Source organism: Erythrolamprus reginae, chromosome 3 (assembly GCF_031021105.1).
Source record: "Erythrolamprus reginae isolate rEryReg1 chromosome 3, rEryReg1.hap1, whole genome shotgun sequence".
NCBI lineage: Eukaryota > Metazoa > Chordata > Lepidosauria > Squamata > Dipsadidae > Erythrolamprus > Erythrolamprus reginae.
The window spans coordinates 241603607-241619633 of NC_091952.1; the positions used below are offsets into that span (position 1 = coordinate 241603607).

The following is a 16027-nucleotide window of genomic DNA, read 5'->3' on the forward strand; positions in this document are numbered from 1 at the left end:
CCATGAACTTTTCATTAAAGAAACTGTCCTGCAGAACTTTAGGGAAAATGAGTTTTCCTCTGAAAATGTTTCTTTGAAAAGAGGGAAGGAAAAAAATAATTACACAATCAAAGCCAAGTTTTTGGTATTGGCTGCATTAATTGATTCTAGTATTTAAATATGATATACACTGATTAGTTTTAATATAAAAACATACTTCGAATCCCAATTCCCTGAACACAGCTAGAGAGAGACACATTCAACAGGAGTTCTGTAAACCTAGTACACAGGCTCTGTATGTAACGAAGATAGTCCTTTCCTCTAATTTCTTTTAAAAAAATCCTCAAAAACCACAAGCAACTATCAGCCTTCTATGGTTTCCCTCCTTTGGTAACTTTTCTTCCCAAACCATCTTATTTTTTCTAGACTCAAGAGAGCCCAAGGGGTCACTGTGGCCAGCCACCTTCTCGGGGTAATAATCCAAATTAATGCATGTCCAACCAATGGTGGTTTAGTCTCAACATGCCCATCACTTCTCTGGAAAAATGATGAACTTGCTCTCATTTATGGGGGTTTTATCTCCATCAATCTTGGACCAGAATCTGTCTTCCTGTCACTGAAATCTGTGATTTACGTCTTGTATGCTGGGAAGATGGGCAACAAATCTTGATCCTCTTTCCTGTGACGTCTTTTCAGGAATCTGAAGTGGAGTTTTTAATTTCTTATGCTTGGAGGGAAGGAAACCGACATGCCGCTTAGTAATAGGGGCGCTATGAGCACTTTTCATTTTGTGATAATTCTTTCAGTCCAAAGAGATTTTCATTTTATTTAAAAAACCAAAACCGAACCTCTTTTCCTTATTAACAGGATTTTTGGAAGCAAATCTAAGGCAATTGAGCACATAGTCCCTTCAATGTGCCTCTATCAGCAGGTATGGACAACGGCGAGATTCCTGGAGACTTGGGGCGTCTAAGTTCCAGACTTGCCTTTCCATTCCTGCTCCGCAAGTCTGCATCAGATGCAAGAGTCACTCTCTCAATGTGGCCTTCAACGCGGAGCAAACACAAAGTACATAAATTGCTAGACGTAGAAGGTCAGCAGCCAATCGCTTGGCGAGGCCAATCGCGTGACAAGGCCAATCGCGTGGCAAAGTTGTGTTCTGATAAATGCCAAGGGCATCCAAGTCAGTCGGATTTTGACAATCTACGCCTAACGTGTCGTGGCGGCTCCCAGTTATCGCTGTCGTCCGTTTCTCCGTCCTCTTCTTCCTCCTCTTCGTCCTCCTGCTCCATGTCTTCTTCGTCTTCTTCGTCAAACAGCTCGAGGCCAAGATCGGCTCGCCTCTGCTTCTCTCCAAACCATTCCCTGACCTGCTCATAGCCCATGCGCGATCTTGCAACCAGTTCGTCGAGATCCTGTTCGTTAAGAAACCTGTGTTTCAGGTAGTAATCCTTGAGGATTGCTTTTCCAGTTTTAAATTTGATAACTGGGGTTCGCTCCCAAGGTTTGGGCCTTTTGTTGGACGTCAGCCGCCCGCGTGTCCGACCCCGGCCCCTCCCCTTGGACCTTCCCCTACCCCTCCGCCTCGAATGGCCTTGCCCATTGGAACTCTTTGCGTTGTTCCCTTGATAGTAGTAGTACCATTTCAAGCCGCCGTTTTTCCAGGCGTAGCGAGTGTCCCCAAACCAACTCACAATCTCCGTCCGAGGAAGTGCCGTTTCTTGGGCCAACTTGTCATATTCCTCGGAAGAAGGCCACTGCGTTCGGATGAATGACATTTTGAGCATATGCAATTGCTCCGGGGACTTTTTGGCTGGCTTCCCTGCCTTCAGAGCTCCAGAGCCTTCACCTCCAGAAGTTTCCGCTGCAGCAATTTCCTTCTGACTCTCGGCATGACCTTCGGACAACTCTTCCCTTTCTTTCTGTTCTGCAAACCAAGCCTCTATCTCTTCCTTGGCCAGATTTGTTTCCAAACATATCCTGTTCAGTTCATCCTCAGAAAGGACTGGGAGATTGTGGAAACTGTCCCGGAGGACTTTAAGTTGCTCTGCAGTCATGTCTTTGAACTTCTGAGAGCTCAAATCGGAGGCCACGAAAAACAGCTTCTGCGGTGGCTGAACCAGCATGGGGGGTTCACTCGTTTCATCACTGGAGTCGATAATGATAGTGCAGGAATCACTGTTCTGATTGTTGTGATAATTGTTCTTTGAATTCCTCTGATTGTACCTTGTATCGCTGAACCATTTTTTAATCTCCCCTTTCGTCAACCCTGTGGTTTCCATCAGCCGGATTATCTCCGAGTCAAGAGGGAAGTGACTTTTCAGATAGCTGATTTTTAATTCCATCAGCTGCTCCTTTGTCTTCTTCGCCCGGACAGCAACCATGTCAATGTTGGCGATGGCGGCGGCTGCCACCACCTCTGATTTCATAAGTTGGGGCACGGGAACGGCTGCGACTTGCTTACTTTCAGGAACAGGCTGCGTAGCTTGGCCCTGGGCTTTCTGCAGTTGAGCTGGGTTCGAAACTCCGGCCATCGTCAAGGTAATGGGGGCGGACATACTTGTTCCTGCCACTTGCGTAAGGACGAGGCCCGGTTGGCCGACGATTTGACAGGTCTGCAAAATGGAAGGCAGTCCATTGCCGGCTGCTGATATATGTGCTGGAATCACTGTAATCGTCTGAGGAACGGTATGTACTGTGCCGTTAAACTGTTTCCTTCTTGCCTCCTCTACTTCTTCCGGGGTCCAGCTCACTCCATGTTTTAAGCGTTGGGCAGAGAACCAGATTTTGATTTGTTCCTCGGTATATTTCGCTTGAGTAGCCAGGAGTGCGATTTCCGACACAGTTGGATATGGGAATTTATTGTAAGTGTTCTGCAGGAGGGGATTGTTATCCAAAGCAGTGTTATAGGCTGGGATGCTATTAATAGGGATCAAGACTTTAGAAATTAAATTAGACGTCGGTGGAGAGGCAAGGGTAGTGATCACTTGAGCAGGCTGAATCACCGTGGTGGAGTTTATAACTGTGGTGGGGGCTGCTTCCCCAGCTGAAGAATTATCTGTGTTGGTGTCTGAACTTGCAGCGGCTCCTTTCTCTACAATTTCTTCACACTCCGCGTCTGTGTCCCCATCTTTTTCTTCCGTCGGATCTTCCTCGGCGCCGTTGTGGAAAACCGCAATCCGCTTTGTTTCATTCTTATTCTTCATCATTTTCATAATAGGGGTCTTGCTGATGGAGATGCCAGTTAATTGGCTTTCTGAGCCTTCCGATTCTTCCCCTGTCTTCTCTTCTTGGACGAAACTCCCATCGAATGTCAGATCGTTCACCGTTTGCTCAAAGATGGTTTTGTTGTTGCGTTTGACCATGTTCAGTTTAAAGTTATCCTCTCCAGGATGAAATTTGGTATTGTGTTCCGAAAGAGCATCATACCGTTTGGTCACAAATTTGCATTCGAGGCAGACGTAAGATGAGCTGAGGACCACATTGGGGTGCTCAGAATCTACGTGGAAAGTAAACATATTTAAATCAGGAGTCTGGAAGGTACAGTATTTGCATTCGTAGCCACCTTCCACTTTTTTGTTTGGCTGGCTGTCCGAATCGCCACATTCTCCAGAGTCCTCATCGCTTGAGATGCTTCCCGCAGAGGTCGTCACCGGTAAGACCTCCTCAACATCTGATATGGCTTCTGGGTCCATCTCCGACTCTCTCGCTGGGACCATACAAGGCACGGTGGATTTCCGCTTACTCGCCATCTCCTCTCGGACGAAAAGGCAACAAACCAAACCAATTCAAGTCTCAACCCTTCAAGCTTTCCAGAGGCTTATCCAGTCATAGGCTTTGAGCACTAGAGCCCTGCAGGGTGGCTTCTCCCAATTCCGTCCCTAAGCAGCATCGCCATAGCGCAATTCAGTAAGACGACAACTTGCTGTCCGAAGGGAAAAGCAACGAGCAGCAACTTCTTAACAACTCTCCGTGCACCCTGGATTTTAAAAAAAAGAAAAGGGAAAGGGGGAAAATGAGATACATTAAAATAATATATTGAGTTGTTTTTGTTATATGAGGCCATATTTATTTATTTATTTATTAGATTTCTACGCTGCCCTTCTGAGACTCGGGGCGGTTCACAGTAAGCAAATACAAAATACAAAATCATATAAGAAATCTAATATTAAATTACCCTAAAAACCTCAGTACTAAGAACATATAGAAATCTAACTTAATTATATTCTAAAACCCCTATGTATTTTTTAAAAAACAATCATCCATATTCATCCTATCATATGCAGTCATAGGTTGGGGTAAATGTTAAAATTTCTATGACTCCAGGCCAATGTTCCCTCTAATTTTTTTCGGTGTGGGCGGAAAAGTATAGTGTCTGAGCGACAGTCCCTTTGGGACTGGGCGGCATAGAAGTATAAATAAATAAATAAATAAATAAATAAATAAATAAATAAATAAATAAATAAATAAATAAATAAATAAATAAATAAATAAATAAATAAATAATCTTTTCTTTTTTTATTAAAAGAAATTAATAATTTAAAAAAACCAAAATCCATTACTATTAAAACTAAAACAACCAGCAAAACTATTAATAAAAACAGGTGAGGGCTGGGTTTCTTTCTCTGTTATTATTTAAGTGCGGGCGGGCGGGCGAACAGCGGGCGGGGGGGGCGGGCGGGCGGGTGGGGGCAGGGCCTAGAGGCCAGGAGCGCGAGAGGGCCGAAGGCACCATGGAGAGGCAGGGGCGGCTGCGGCTCCCTTCTACTGCCCGCGCCCGCCCCCGCCGTTCGCAGGGGGATGGGGACTGCGCGCCCATGGAAAAGGGCGCACGGGCCAGTATTTTGGGGTGCGCGCGCGCTCACGTGCACAGCCTACAGGGAACGGTGCCCCAAGCCTGTTGGCAGAGATGCGTTTTCAAAACCTTATGGAAGATTGGGAGAGTGGGGGGCAGTACAAATTTATTTGTTTGTTTATGCCTAAGAAATAGGGCTCTGGAATGTGTGCAAGTGTTCAGATTAATACCGGCCAGTAATTATTTGAAGCAATGGTTTCCTTTAATAAGATTAAGGTAATATCATTAGCCTGTGTTACATCGGTGACAGACAAGTTGCCCTATCAATGTTTAGCATGGGTTTAGCCCTGGAAGTTGTAAATAATTATCTGTGAGCTTCTGCTGCCCTGAAGATAAGTAGCCTGATGTACGCAGGATACAACTCTTTTTTGGGTGTTTGAAAGCCATTTTTTCGCTCCATTCTTCTGGATCCATTTAGAGAATAAAGAAAATAAGGGAAGGATTCCACATTTTATCACAGCTGTAACTACAGTAGGAAATAGCTGATTTCAGCCCAAAGCAACAGCAGGAAATGATGATCACAGATGATGGCTTTTCTAACTCAACTTTCCCCGTTTGTAGACTATTCTTAAAACTAATTAAACCAAGGCAAACAACCCCAAACAGCTGATCTGTAGAGATAGTCCCTGCTTACCAAACTACTCTTTTCAGCAGCTGTTCAAAATTACAACAGGGCTAAAAAAAAATTTAAAAAGGAGGGTTACCACAGGTTCCTTTATGTTGTGACTGTCACAACCATGTAATTTTGATATGGGTGCTTGGCAACCAGAGCAGAGTCGTGGGATTGTTACTTGCAATCTTCACAACCAGCTTTGGAGGAGCAAAAATCAATGAGGAAGCTAACAAGTCACAATCCAGCGACACTGTCAGCAGGGAAGGGTCTGTTGTCTGTTCCACAGACACACATAACAACATCAAAACTGCGGGTCTGATAGATGAATGAATGTCTTTTAAGGTTGGGGCTTTTTAATTATTATATACTATTTTGTTGTTTTACGCTGCCCTCAGTCCGTCAGGAGATGGGCGGCTTATCAATCAAAATTAAATTAAATTACATTTTAAATGGTCACTAAATGAAATGTTGTTGAAAACTACTTGAAAATTACTTAGTGCATTTCAGGCAGTAGAAGGCCTTTGGCTACACTATTCATATTTGTCCATGTGGTATTGTTTTCCTGCCCTACTGCGTTATTGCCGCTGAAATAACAAAAGGGTTCTGTGAGGTGACGTTACTACAGTCATGCATCCTTGAAGAGTATGAACGTCATAGTTTGCCCACTTGCACATGCCCACTTATACTGATGCAGATAAACACATACGTGACCAATGCCATCTAAGTTCAGTAGTGCAGAAACTATCATGGCCATGAGTGAGCACACAGGAAAAACATGCTTAGGAATCAGGGGTGTCAAACTGGATTTTCTTCAAGGGCCGGATCAGCATTGTAGTTCTCCTCCACTGGCCTGCTGCAAGGAGGGGGTGGTTCAGCCTGGACGGCTTCCCTCAGCACTTTGCTGGCCAAAACGGGGTGCCTGGGGGAAGCAGTCATGGGCTCCTTCCCCTACATCAGGGGTCCCCAAACTTTTTACAGAGGGGGCCAGTTCACTGTCCCTCGGACTGTTGGAGGGCCGAAAAAAAACTATGAACAATTCCCTATGCACACTGCACATACCTTATCTTAAAGTAAAAACCAAATGGGAACATACTATTTAGAGCAGCGGTCCCCAAACTACGGCCCGGGGGCCACATGCGGCCCTCTGAGGCCATTTATCCGGCCCGTGGGTGATGAAACAAACTTCTAGAGCCGGCGCCATTTCTCCCACCCAACAGCTGATGTGCTGTCGGCCAGGAGAAACCCCCGTGGGCTCTTAGCCCCGCCCAGCTTCTCCGGCTGTGTCTGGGGACCACGCCCCGCCCACTCCTACCGATATTCTTCCCACCACCAGGAAGAAACAGGAAGAAACCCCCCCCCCCCAGGAAACAAGAGGCAGCGGTTGGATGGCCTTGCCACCTGTGCGCAGAAGCAGTGCCCTGGGGTAAGAGCAGTGTAGACTTGTGCCTACACCAGAGCTGTCACCTCGCCCTCTCTCCACCTTTCCCATAAGTTGACATGTGGGGAGTCTCATTTTTTCAGCAGAGAGAGAGACGCATCCCCTCAGGTTCATGGCCAGGCTCAGAGGTTTTGTGAGAGAGAGGGAAAAGAGAGAGAGGGAGAGAGAGAAAAGGGAAAGAGGGTGAGGGAAATAGAAGTGGGGAGGGAGGGAGGGAAGGAAGGAAGGATGGATGGAAGGAAGGAATGGAGGGACAGAGGAAGGAAGGACTGTTTTTTGGGGGGGGGGTAATTTGTTTTAAATTTTCTCTTAGCATACATTCAAACAACACAGTGTACCATCTAATTTTCAATGAAAAAAATGCGGTATTAGTAACTAATATCAATCATCAAAAAAGGGTTTTTTTCTAATTTTGTCATCCAGTTACATTCATTTTCTTTTAATTAAATTCCCTTCTTAATGTTCCTTCAAAAAGTACACCAATTATATTTCTAACTTATTACCCATTATGTCAAAGTGCTTCCTTCTTTCTTTATACATTTTTCTATAAGCCAAGAAAACCTTTTATAGCCAATCAGATGTTAACAAAAGAAAATTAAAAACATAAACATATATGAATTTTAGACTTCTTCTCTCCCTCTAAATAGTATGTTCCCATTTTGTTTTTACTTTAAAATAAGGTATGTGCAGTGTGCATAGGGAATTGTTCATAGTTTTTTTTTATATAGTCTGGCCCTCCAACAGTCCGAAGGACAGTGAACTGGCCCCCTCTGTAAAAAGTTTGGGACCCCTGATTTAGAGGGAGGGAAGAAGTCTGAAATTCATATATGTTTGTTTTGTTTTTAATTTTCTTTTGTTAACATCTGATTGGCTATAAAAGGTTTTCTTGGCTTATAGAAAAATGTATAAAGAAAGAAGCACTTTGGCCTAATGGGTAATAAGTTAGAAATATAATTGGTGTACTTTTTGAAGGAACATTAAGGAGGGAATTTAATTAAAAGAAAATGAATGTAACTGGGGAAAAAACTTTTTTGATTATTGATATTAGTTACTAATACCGCATTTTTTTTCATTGAAAATTAGATTATACACTGTGTTGTTTGAATGTATGCTAAGAGAACATTTAAAACAAATTACCCCCCCAAAACTGTCCTTCCTTCCTGTCCCTCCATTCATTTCATCCTTCCTTCCTTCCTTCCTTCCTTCCTTCCTTCCTTCCTTCCTTCCCCTCCCTCCTTCATTCCTCCACTTTTATTTCCCTCACCCCCTTTCCCTTTTTTTTTCTCTCTCTCTCTCTTTTCCCTCTCTCTCACAAAACTTCTGTGCCCAGCCATGAACCTGAGGGGGTGCGTCTCTCTCTCTGCTGAAAAAATGAGACTCCCCACAAGTCAACTTATGGGAAAGATGGAGAGAGGGCGAGGTGACAGCTCTGGTGTAGGCACAAGCAAAAATACCAGCAAAGTAGCCGAAATCTCACTTGCGCTCGCCATTTTTTCCTTCTGTGCATGCACGGGAGCACAACACCAGCGAAAATAGCCAAAATCTCGCTTGTGCTCTCCATTTTTTTTGCTTCTAAACATGCACGGGAGCACCACACCAGCGAAAATAGCCAAAATCTCGCTTGTGCTCTCCATTTTTTTTGCTTCTAAACATGCACGGGAGCACCACACCAGCGAAAATAGCCAAAATCTCGCTTGTGCTCTCCATTTTTTTGCTTCTAAACATGCACGGGAGCAAAATACCAGCGAAAATAGCCAAAATCTCACTTGTGCTTGCCATTTATTTTGCTTCTGCATATGCACGGAAGCAAAATATCTGCTGCATATGCGCAGAAGCCAAATCTCACGCGAGGCGCATGTGCAAATTTCAGGATTGCGCGCTGTCGCAGAGGACCATCCGGGTAGCGAGGTAAGTGGCTGTCCAGCGCTGGGAGGGGGCACCCATTTTGGCTGCCAGAGGCATCACAAGTCGGTCTCTTGCAATTTCCAGGCTGGCCTTGTGGGCCAGATTTAAGCATTCTGCGGGCCACATCTGGCCCGCGGGCCTTATGTTTGGCCCTCCTCTACTAGGTGATCTTTCTTAAATATGATATGTGCCTTTCTCGTTCTAGGGTATCTTTTCTGACCTGTTTTTTCAAGACAAAAATGAAGACCAAGGAGAGATGAGGAAAAAACTGTACAATAGAAATGATTTTTGTTGACTTTATCCAACACAGCACTCAACTTATGACTATAATTAAGCCTGGTCAAAAAGTCAAGCCTTTGGGTGACCAAAATGCTGAAAAAGTAGGTCTTCATTTTTAAGTCTTGTTAAGTAAATACCACAATCATTAAGCAAGTGAAATTTCCCCAATGGGCTTCTTTTTTTTTTTGCCAGAAACCAGAAGCAAATACCACAAATCCTGGCCACGGGAATGTTGCAAATGTCTGTTAAATTTGAGCTGGTTGCCAAGCACCAAAATGTAGAGATGTTATGTGAGGCTTTCATAACTTCAACAACAGACCATAAGTACTGTATTTTTCGAAGTATAAGATGTACCGGAGTATAAGACGTATCTTAGTTTTGGGGGAGGAAAATAGGGAAAGGAATCTGCTTACCAGATACTCATCTGGCTAGCGTTCTTAGTCTGGTCAGCTTCAGCACATTATTGTATCCTCTGGTTAGGGCTTTAAAAAAAACCTTATTCGGAGAGAGTAACAATGAAAGAGTGTGCAAGCCAGTAAGAGCTGGGAACATCATTCGCACTTGGAAAGAGACATTCAGAGCAAGCAAAGCAATGAGGAAAAAAAAACCTGCAAAGGCTTGGAAAAACATTCTTTGCAGAGAGTAACAATGAAAGAGCTTGCAAGCCGGTAACAGCTGGGAACATTGTTAACACCTGGTTAGGGCTGGAAAGAAACTTATTCGGAGCAAGTTAGAGCAATGAAAAAACCCTGCAAAGGCTTAGGGCTTGGAAAACATTCTTCGGAGAGAGAAACAATGAAACAGCCTGCAAGGTAAGAGCTGGAAATATCATTAGCAGCTAGTTAGGGCTGGGGGAAAGAGAGAAAAAGCTACATTCACACCCAAATTATCAGCCTCCTTTAGGGAGGAAAAAGGTGCGTCTTATACTTTGAAAAATACAATAACTTTTGAGGGTCCTTTGTAACTTTAAACGGATGTTAAGTGACTGGTCGTAAGTCAAAGACTCCCTCTAAACCCTACCCTCAAATAAAGTTGTTGTAGCCCAAACGTACCTATCACGAGTTCCGGTATTTTTCCAGAGTTCTAGAACTTTCTGTTTGCACGTGCTTGATTTAAGTCTCCTCCAAGATTCCAGACGTTTCTATCCGTCAGTCCTTGGGATGAAAGCATGAGCATCATTTATCCTACAGTGGTCATCGCTTGGTCTGAAAAACAAAATGGCAATCAAAATTTGCTGATAAAGAGCATGACCAGGCTACACTAAGTCCAGGAAACACAACTTGGTAGTTTAGAAACGGAGAATCATTTCCCCCTAATTTATGGGAAAGGTTTCTATCAGCCCAAGACAGAGTGACAGGACAGATTTTTATTTATTTGTTATGTATGGCGTAATGGAATGAATGCACAATGCATAAAATTCACAGAAATAACATATAAAATGTGCATCGAAACATAGGTAGTCCTCAGCTTGCAAAAGTTCGCTTAGCGAACGTTCGAAGTTACAACAGCACTGAAAAAGTGACTTATGACATTTTTTTTCCACATTCACACTCATTTCAGCAGCCCAGCTGACTCATATTCACGAAGATTGCCGTGTCACAAGATCATCTGACAAGCCAAGTCAATGGGGAAGCCAGATTCACCTAACAATGATGTTACTAACCTAACAACTGCAGTGATTCATGTTAACAGACGTGGCAGGAAAAGTAAACAAATGGGGCAAAATTCACTTCATGGCTGTCTCACTTAGCAACATACATTTTGGGCTCGATTCTGATCGTTAAAAGTCGAGAGCTACCTGTATAAAATGCCAGAACTACTGACAAAATACAAAATGATGAATAAAAACAATGAATGAAATTAGATTATGTATGAGCAATTAGTAGCGTAGTTAAGCTTCTGCCCAGATATGTAGATCATTTAGCCTTTGGAGAACAGTGCCCTCAAGACAATGTAGTTCTTCTAGAAACATAGAAACATAGAAGATTGATGGCAGAAAAAGACCTTATGGTCCATCTAGTCTGCCCTTATACTATTCCCTGTATTTTATCTTAGGATGGATATATGTTTATCCCAGGCATGTTTATTAAATTCAGTTACAGTGGATTTACCAACCATGTCTGCTGTACGTTTGTTCCAAGCATCTACTACTCTTTCAGTAAAATAATATTTTCTCACGTTGCTTCTGATATTTCCCCCAACTAACCTCAGATTGTTCTTGTGTTCACTCTCCTATTAAAACCACTTCCCTCCTGAACCTTATTTAACCCTTTAACTTATTTAAATGTTTTGATCATATCCCCCCCCTTTCCCTTCTGTCCTTCAGACTATACAGATTGAGTTCATTAAGTCTTTCCTGATAAGTTTTATGCTTAAGACAATGTCGTCTGGCGGGGCCTAGGGGAAGAGCCTTCTCTGTGATGGCCCCAGCCCTCTGGAATCAGCTCCCTCCAGAGATCCGAACTGCCCCCATCCTCCTCGCCTTCTGCAAGAGCCTTAAGACCTATCTGTATCGCCAGGCATGGGGCAATTAGCACACGCTGCCCCCTCCTTTCTGACCATTAAAAGTTATGTGTGGTTATGATTGTTAATATTGATTGTTTGATTGTGTAATATTGATTGTTTTTTAAGATAATGGGTTTTAGTCACAGTTTTAATTATTAGATTTGTATCTATATTGCTTTTATTGTTGTTGCGAGTCGCGCTGAGTCTCTGGAGAGGGGCGGCATACAAGTCTAATAAATTATTATTATTATTATTATTATTATTATTATTATTATTAATTAAGGCCTTCCACCATTTTTGTAGCCCGTCTTTGGACCCGTTCAATTTTATCAATATCTTTTTGTAGGTGAGGTCTCCAGAGCCGAACATGTGATTAACTGCAGTGATTCGCTTAACAATTAGGGCAAAGTAGGTTGTAAAAGGGGGCAAAACTCAATTGGCAAACATCTCACATCACGACAGGAATTGTGGGCACCATTGTGGTGGTTGTACATTGATGACCATCTGTGCACAGCGAACAGATTGCAGCAAACGGTTCCCAGAAACTATATTCAATTTATTGCAGCCTGTTCCCCTCGTCTTCAATGTGTGTGTGTGTTTGTGTATCAAACTCACCTCTCCTAAGCCCCTTGGATTTTGCAGAGGGCACTCTAAGCTGCAGCAGTTACTGCACATTTTGTCTTGTGGGTTGTACCGTTGTCCAAGCCAACCACCCGTTGTGCAACGCATCCACGCATAACCCAGCGATCTCTTTTCCCATTATTTATATTTTTCCCACCCAAAGCCCAAAAGTGGCGGGAACGTTTCCACCAGGGGTTAATTAGTTAGTTCTCGCTTTCTTGCCAGAAAAAAAGGCTCTTGCCCCACCACCATCCTCTCCTCCTTCCAGTTCCCACCCCTATACACACACAGACACACACAACCCCTGAATCATCATAAAACCCAGAACACAACACAAGGCTCTGACAATAGAGGCGGCTCGGAGGGCTTATGGGGGGGTGGGGGTGGGAAGCATATTTCTTGCCAAAGGAGGGCAACTCTTTGGAAATAAATACTTCCTGGGATCCATCCCTTTGGGCTCTCCTGGGGTTTGGGGAGATTATTATTTTTTTTATATTAAATTGTCTAAATTTGGGGGGGGGGGTTTCCCCCTCTTTTCCCTACCTGGATATCTACCCAGTTCAATCCCCAAGGAGGGAAAAAACTGGCAGAAAAACTGGGGTGGGGATCCATCCCTTTGGGTTCTGTTTTTTGTTTTATTTATTTATTATTTTTTGCTATTAAATTTTCTAAATTTGGGGGTTTCCCCTCTCTTTTCCTTCTACTGGGGTTCCCCCCTCCCCAATTCGATCCCCAAGGAGGGGATCCCGGGCAGAAAAATTGGGGGTTATGTGGATCCACCCCTTCGGGTTTTGGGTTGGGGAGTTACCGTAGTTTTTTTGTTATTAAATTGTCTAAATTTGGAGAGGGTTCCCCTCTTTTCCCTACTTAGATTCCTCCCCCCAGTTCCATCCCAAACGAGAACACGCTGGGCAAAAAATTGGTGTGTGTGTGTGGATCCATCCCTTTGGGTTCTGGTTTTTTTTTGGTGGGGGTTGCTAGTAAGTTCTCTAAATTTGGGGATTGGAGGTTTTTTTGCTATTATTGTCTAAATTTGGAGCATTCCCCCCCCCCTTTCTCCCCCTACACAGGTTCCCACCCAATTCGATCCCCAAGAAGGGGATCCCAGGCAGAAAAATTGAGGTGTGTGGATCGATCCCTTTGGTTTCTGGGAGTTTTTTTGTGGGGGGAATTGCTGTTAAGTTCTCTAAATATACGGATTGGGGTTTTTGCTATTAAATTGTCTAAATTTGGGGGCAGGTCCCCCTCATTTCCTCCTACTCGGGTTCCCCCACTCAGTTCGATCCCCAAGGAGGGGATCCATGGCAGAAAATCTGAGGGGTGTGTTTTCTGGGATCTTGGGAGAGGGGTTGCTATTAAATTGTCTAAATTTGGGGGGTTCCCCCACCCGGTTCGATCGCCAAGGAGAGGATCCCGGGTGGAAAAATTGGGGGTGTGGATCCATCCCTTCCGGTTCTGGAGTTTTGGGGGGGGAGTGCTATTAAGTTATCTGAATTTGGGGTTTGTTTTGTTATTAAATTGTCTAAATTTGGGTGGGCTCCCCCTCTTTTCCCTACTAGGGTTCTTCCCACCCAGTTTGATCCCCACGGAGAGGATCCCGGGCAGAAAAATTGGGGGGTGATTCTAGGTTTTTTGGGGGGGATTACTATTAACTTCTCTAAATTTGGGGTTTAGTTTGCTATTAAATTGTCTAAATTTGAGCTTTTTCCCCTCTTTCCCCCCCCACTCTGGTTCCCCCACCCAGTTCGAACCCCCAAGGAGTGGATCCTGGGGGGGAAATTGGGGGGGTGGGGGATCCATCCCTTTGGGGTTTGGGGGGGAACGGTTGCTATTAAGTTCTCTAAATTTTGGGGAGTTGCTATTAAATTGTCTCAATTTGGGGGGGGGAGGCCCCTCTTTCCCCCCCTACTCGAGTTCCCGCCCAGTTCGATCCCCAAGGAGTGGATCCCGGGCAAAAAAAGGGGTTTGGGGGTGCCGCCCTTGGCTCCCCCCAAAAACGGATCCCGGATCTCCTCAGGGGGATCTTCCCGGGGAGAAGCGCTCCTCTCCTCGCCCGGCTCCTCTCGGCGGCTTCGAGATCTCCGGTTGTTTTGTCCTGAGGAAGGCGAGGCGGGCGAAGGGGGCTGTTCGCCTCGCCTCAGCCGCTCCGTTCAGCCCCGCCGTCGATCCCCGGGGCTCATTTTTCTTTTTAGGCCCGGCGCCAAAGATTTAAAAAAAAATCCAAAAAAAAGCCCCTACCTCACCAATATGGTTTTTTGCAGGCTGCGGTGGAGTCCTCGGATTGTGCCCGTTCAGGGAAAGTCCGCCATCTTGCATTAAAAAAAAAAAAGCTCACTGCACTTTTGGGGAGGGGAGGGGGGAGGGATGCTTGGTGAACTTTGAACCAGCTTTTTTTTTTTTTGTGGAGGGGGAGAATAAAAAAAAAACACCCAAAAACTTCCTCTCCCCCAACCCTCCCGATTCACTTTTTTCCAACCAGCTTGCAAAAAACAAAAAATCTTCCTGGGGAAAAAAGTAACGCGCGGCCGGCGCTATCAAATGCATCGGGTTGATTTCAACGGGGGAGGGAGGAGCGAACGCTACAAGCAGCGGCGGCGGGGGGGGGGGGGCGCAACTGCTCAACCCGGTGGGCGGGGCCAGCCTTCCCCCCCTCCGTCCCCTGAGTGTGGGAAAGCAGGCGTGAAGGGGGGTGCGGTCGCCGCCTCCTGTCTCTCCCCCCTCCCGCGGCCCCGTGAGGCCAGCCGAAGCAAAAGAAAAGCAAGCGCCTGATTGGTCGCGGCGGGGCTGAAAAGGAAAGGAAGGAGAAGGGAGGGGAAAGAAGGAAAGGGGGAAAATAAAAGGAAAGAGGGGGATCGAATAGACTAAAATTCTTTTATTGGCCCAGTGTGATTGAACACGCAAGGAATTTGTCTTTGGTGCAGGTGCTCTCAGGGTACATAAAAGAAAAAGACATTTGTCAAGAATCATGAGGTAAAACAATTATTCTCATGGGAGGTCAAATAAACCAGTGTTTCCCAACCTTGGCAACTTGGACTTCAACTCCCAGAATTCCCCAGCCAGCGAATGCTGGCTAGGGAATTCTGGGAGTTGAAGTCCAGCTATCTTCTAGTTGCCAAGGTTGGGAAACACTGAAATAAGCAATGAAGAAACAATCAACAGTAATAAAAATCAACAAGCAACAAGTTACAGTCATGCAGTCTTGAGTGGGAGGAAATGGGTGATAGGAATAATGAGAAAAAAATAGAAGAAATAGAAGTGCAGATTTAGTAAATAGTTTGACAGGGTTGAGGGAATTACAGTAGTACCTCTACTTAAGAACTTTTTAAGACAAGAAGACTTTTTTGCCTCTACTTAAGAACCATTTTCTACTTAAGAACCCGAGCCTAGATAAGTTTTCCAGGAAATTTGAGAGCAGCACGAAGGCCCGGCCAGTTTCCTGCATTCCCTCTTTAATTCTGGCTATCTCGGCCTTTTCTGGGCTACCAGAGGAGCCTTTCGGTGGCGCTTAAAGAGACTTTGGCAGCCCAGAGCAAACAGAGTGTTTTCCTTTCTTTGGGCACTTGGAGAGGGAATAAACCACTTCGCTGTGGTGACTCCCATGCGCTGCCTTCCATACACCCGGCACGAGGTTGCCTCTTGGAGCGTCTGGGCGCAGAAAGGCAAAAGGGGGCTCTCACCTCACCTTCTTCCTTCGACAGCGACTGTCCTCTTCCTCCTCCTCCTCCTCCCACCCAAATTCCGAGCTTTTATTTCTTTCCTAATGGGTTTGCATGCTTTATTTGCTTTTACATCGATTCCTATGGGAAAAAATGCTTCTACTTAAGAACATTTC

At 44.8% G+C, this 16027-nt stretch overlaps 1 protein-coding gene across 2 annotated transcripts; it reads right to left on the reverse strand.

Moving 5' to 3' along the window:
• Window positions 1-118: 118 nt before the first annotated feature.
• Window positions 119-14952, reverse strand: ZHX1 (zinc fingers and homeoboxes 1). Of its 2 annotated transcripts, none has more exons than XM_070748253.1 (3): window positions 14434-14952; window positions 10122-10274; window positions 119-3958 (listed from the first exon to the last, which is right to left on the reverse strand). In XM_070748253.1, exon 3 carries the CDS (start codon window positions 3729-3731, stop codon window positions 1164-1166), a length of 2568 nt encoding a protein of 855 aa, XP_070604354.1. In that variant the 5' UTR covers window positions 3732-3958; window positions 10122-10274; window positions 14434-14952; the 3' UTR covers window positions 119-1163. The 2 variants fall into 2 exon arrangements, with proteins under 2 accessions (XP_070604354.1, XP_070604355.1); XM_070748254.1 differs by having other exon boundaries at window positions 14439-14751.
• Between the last annotated feature and the right edge of the window lie 1075 nt (window positions 14953-16027).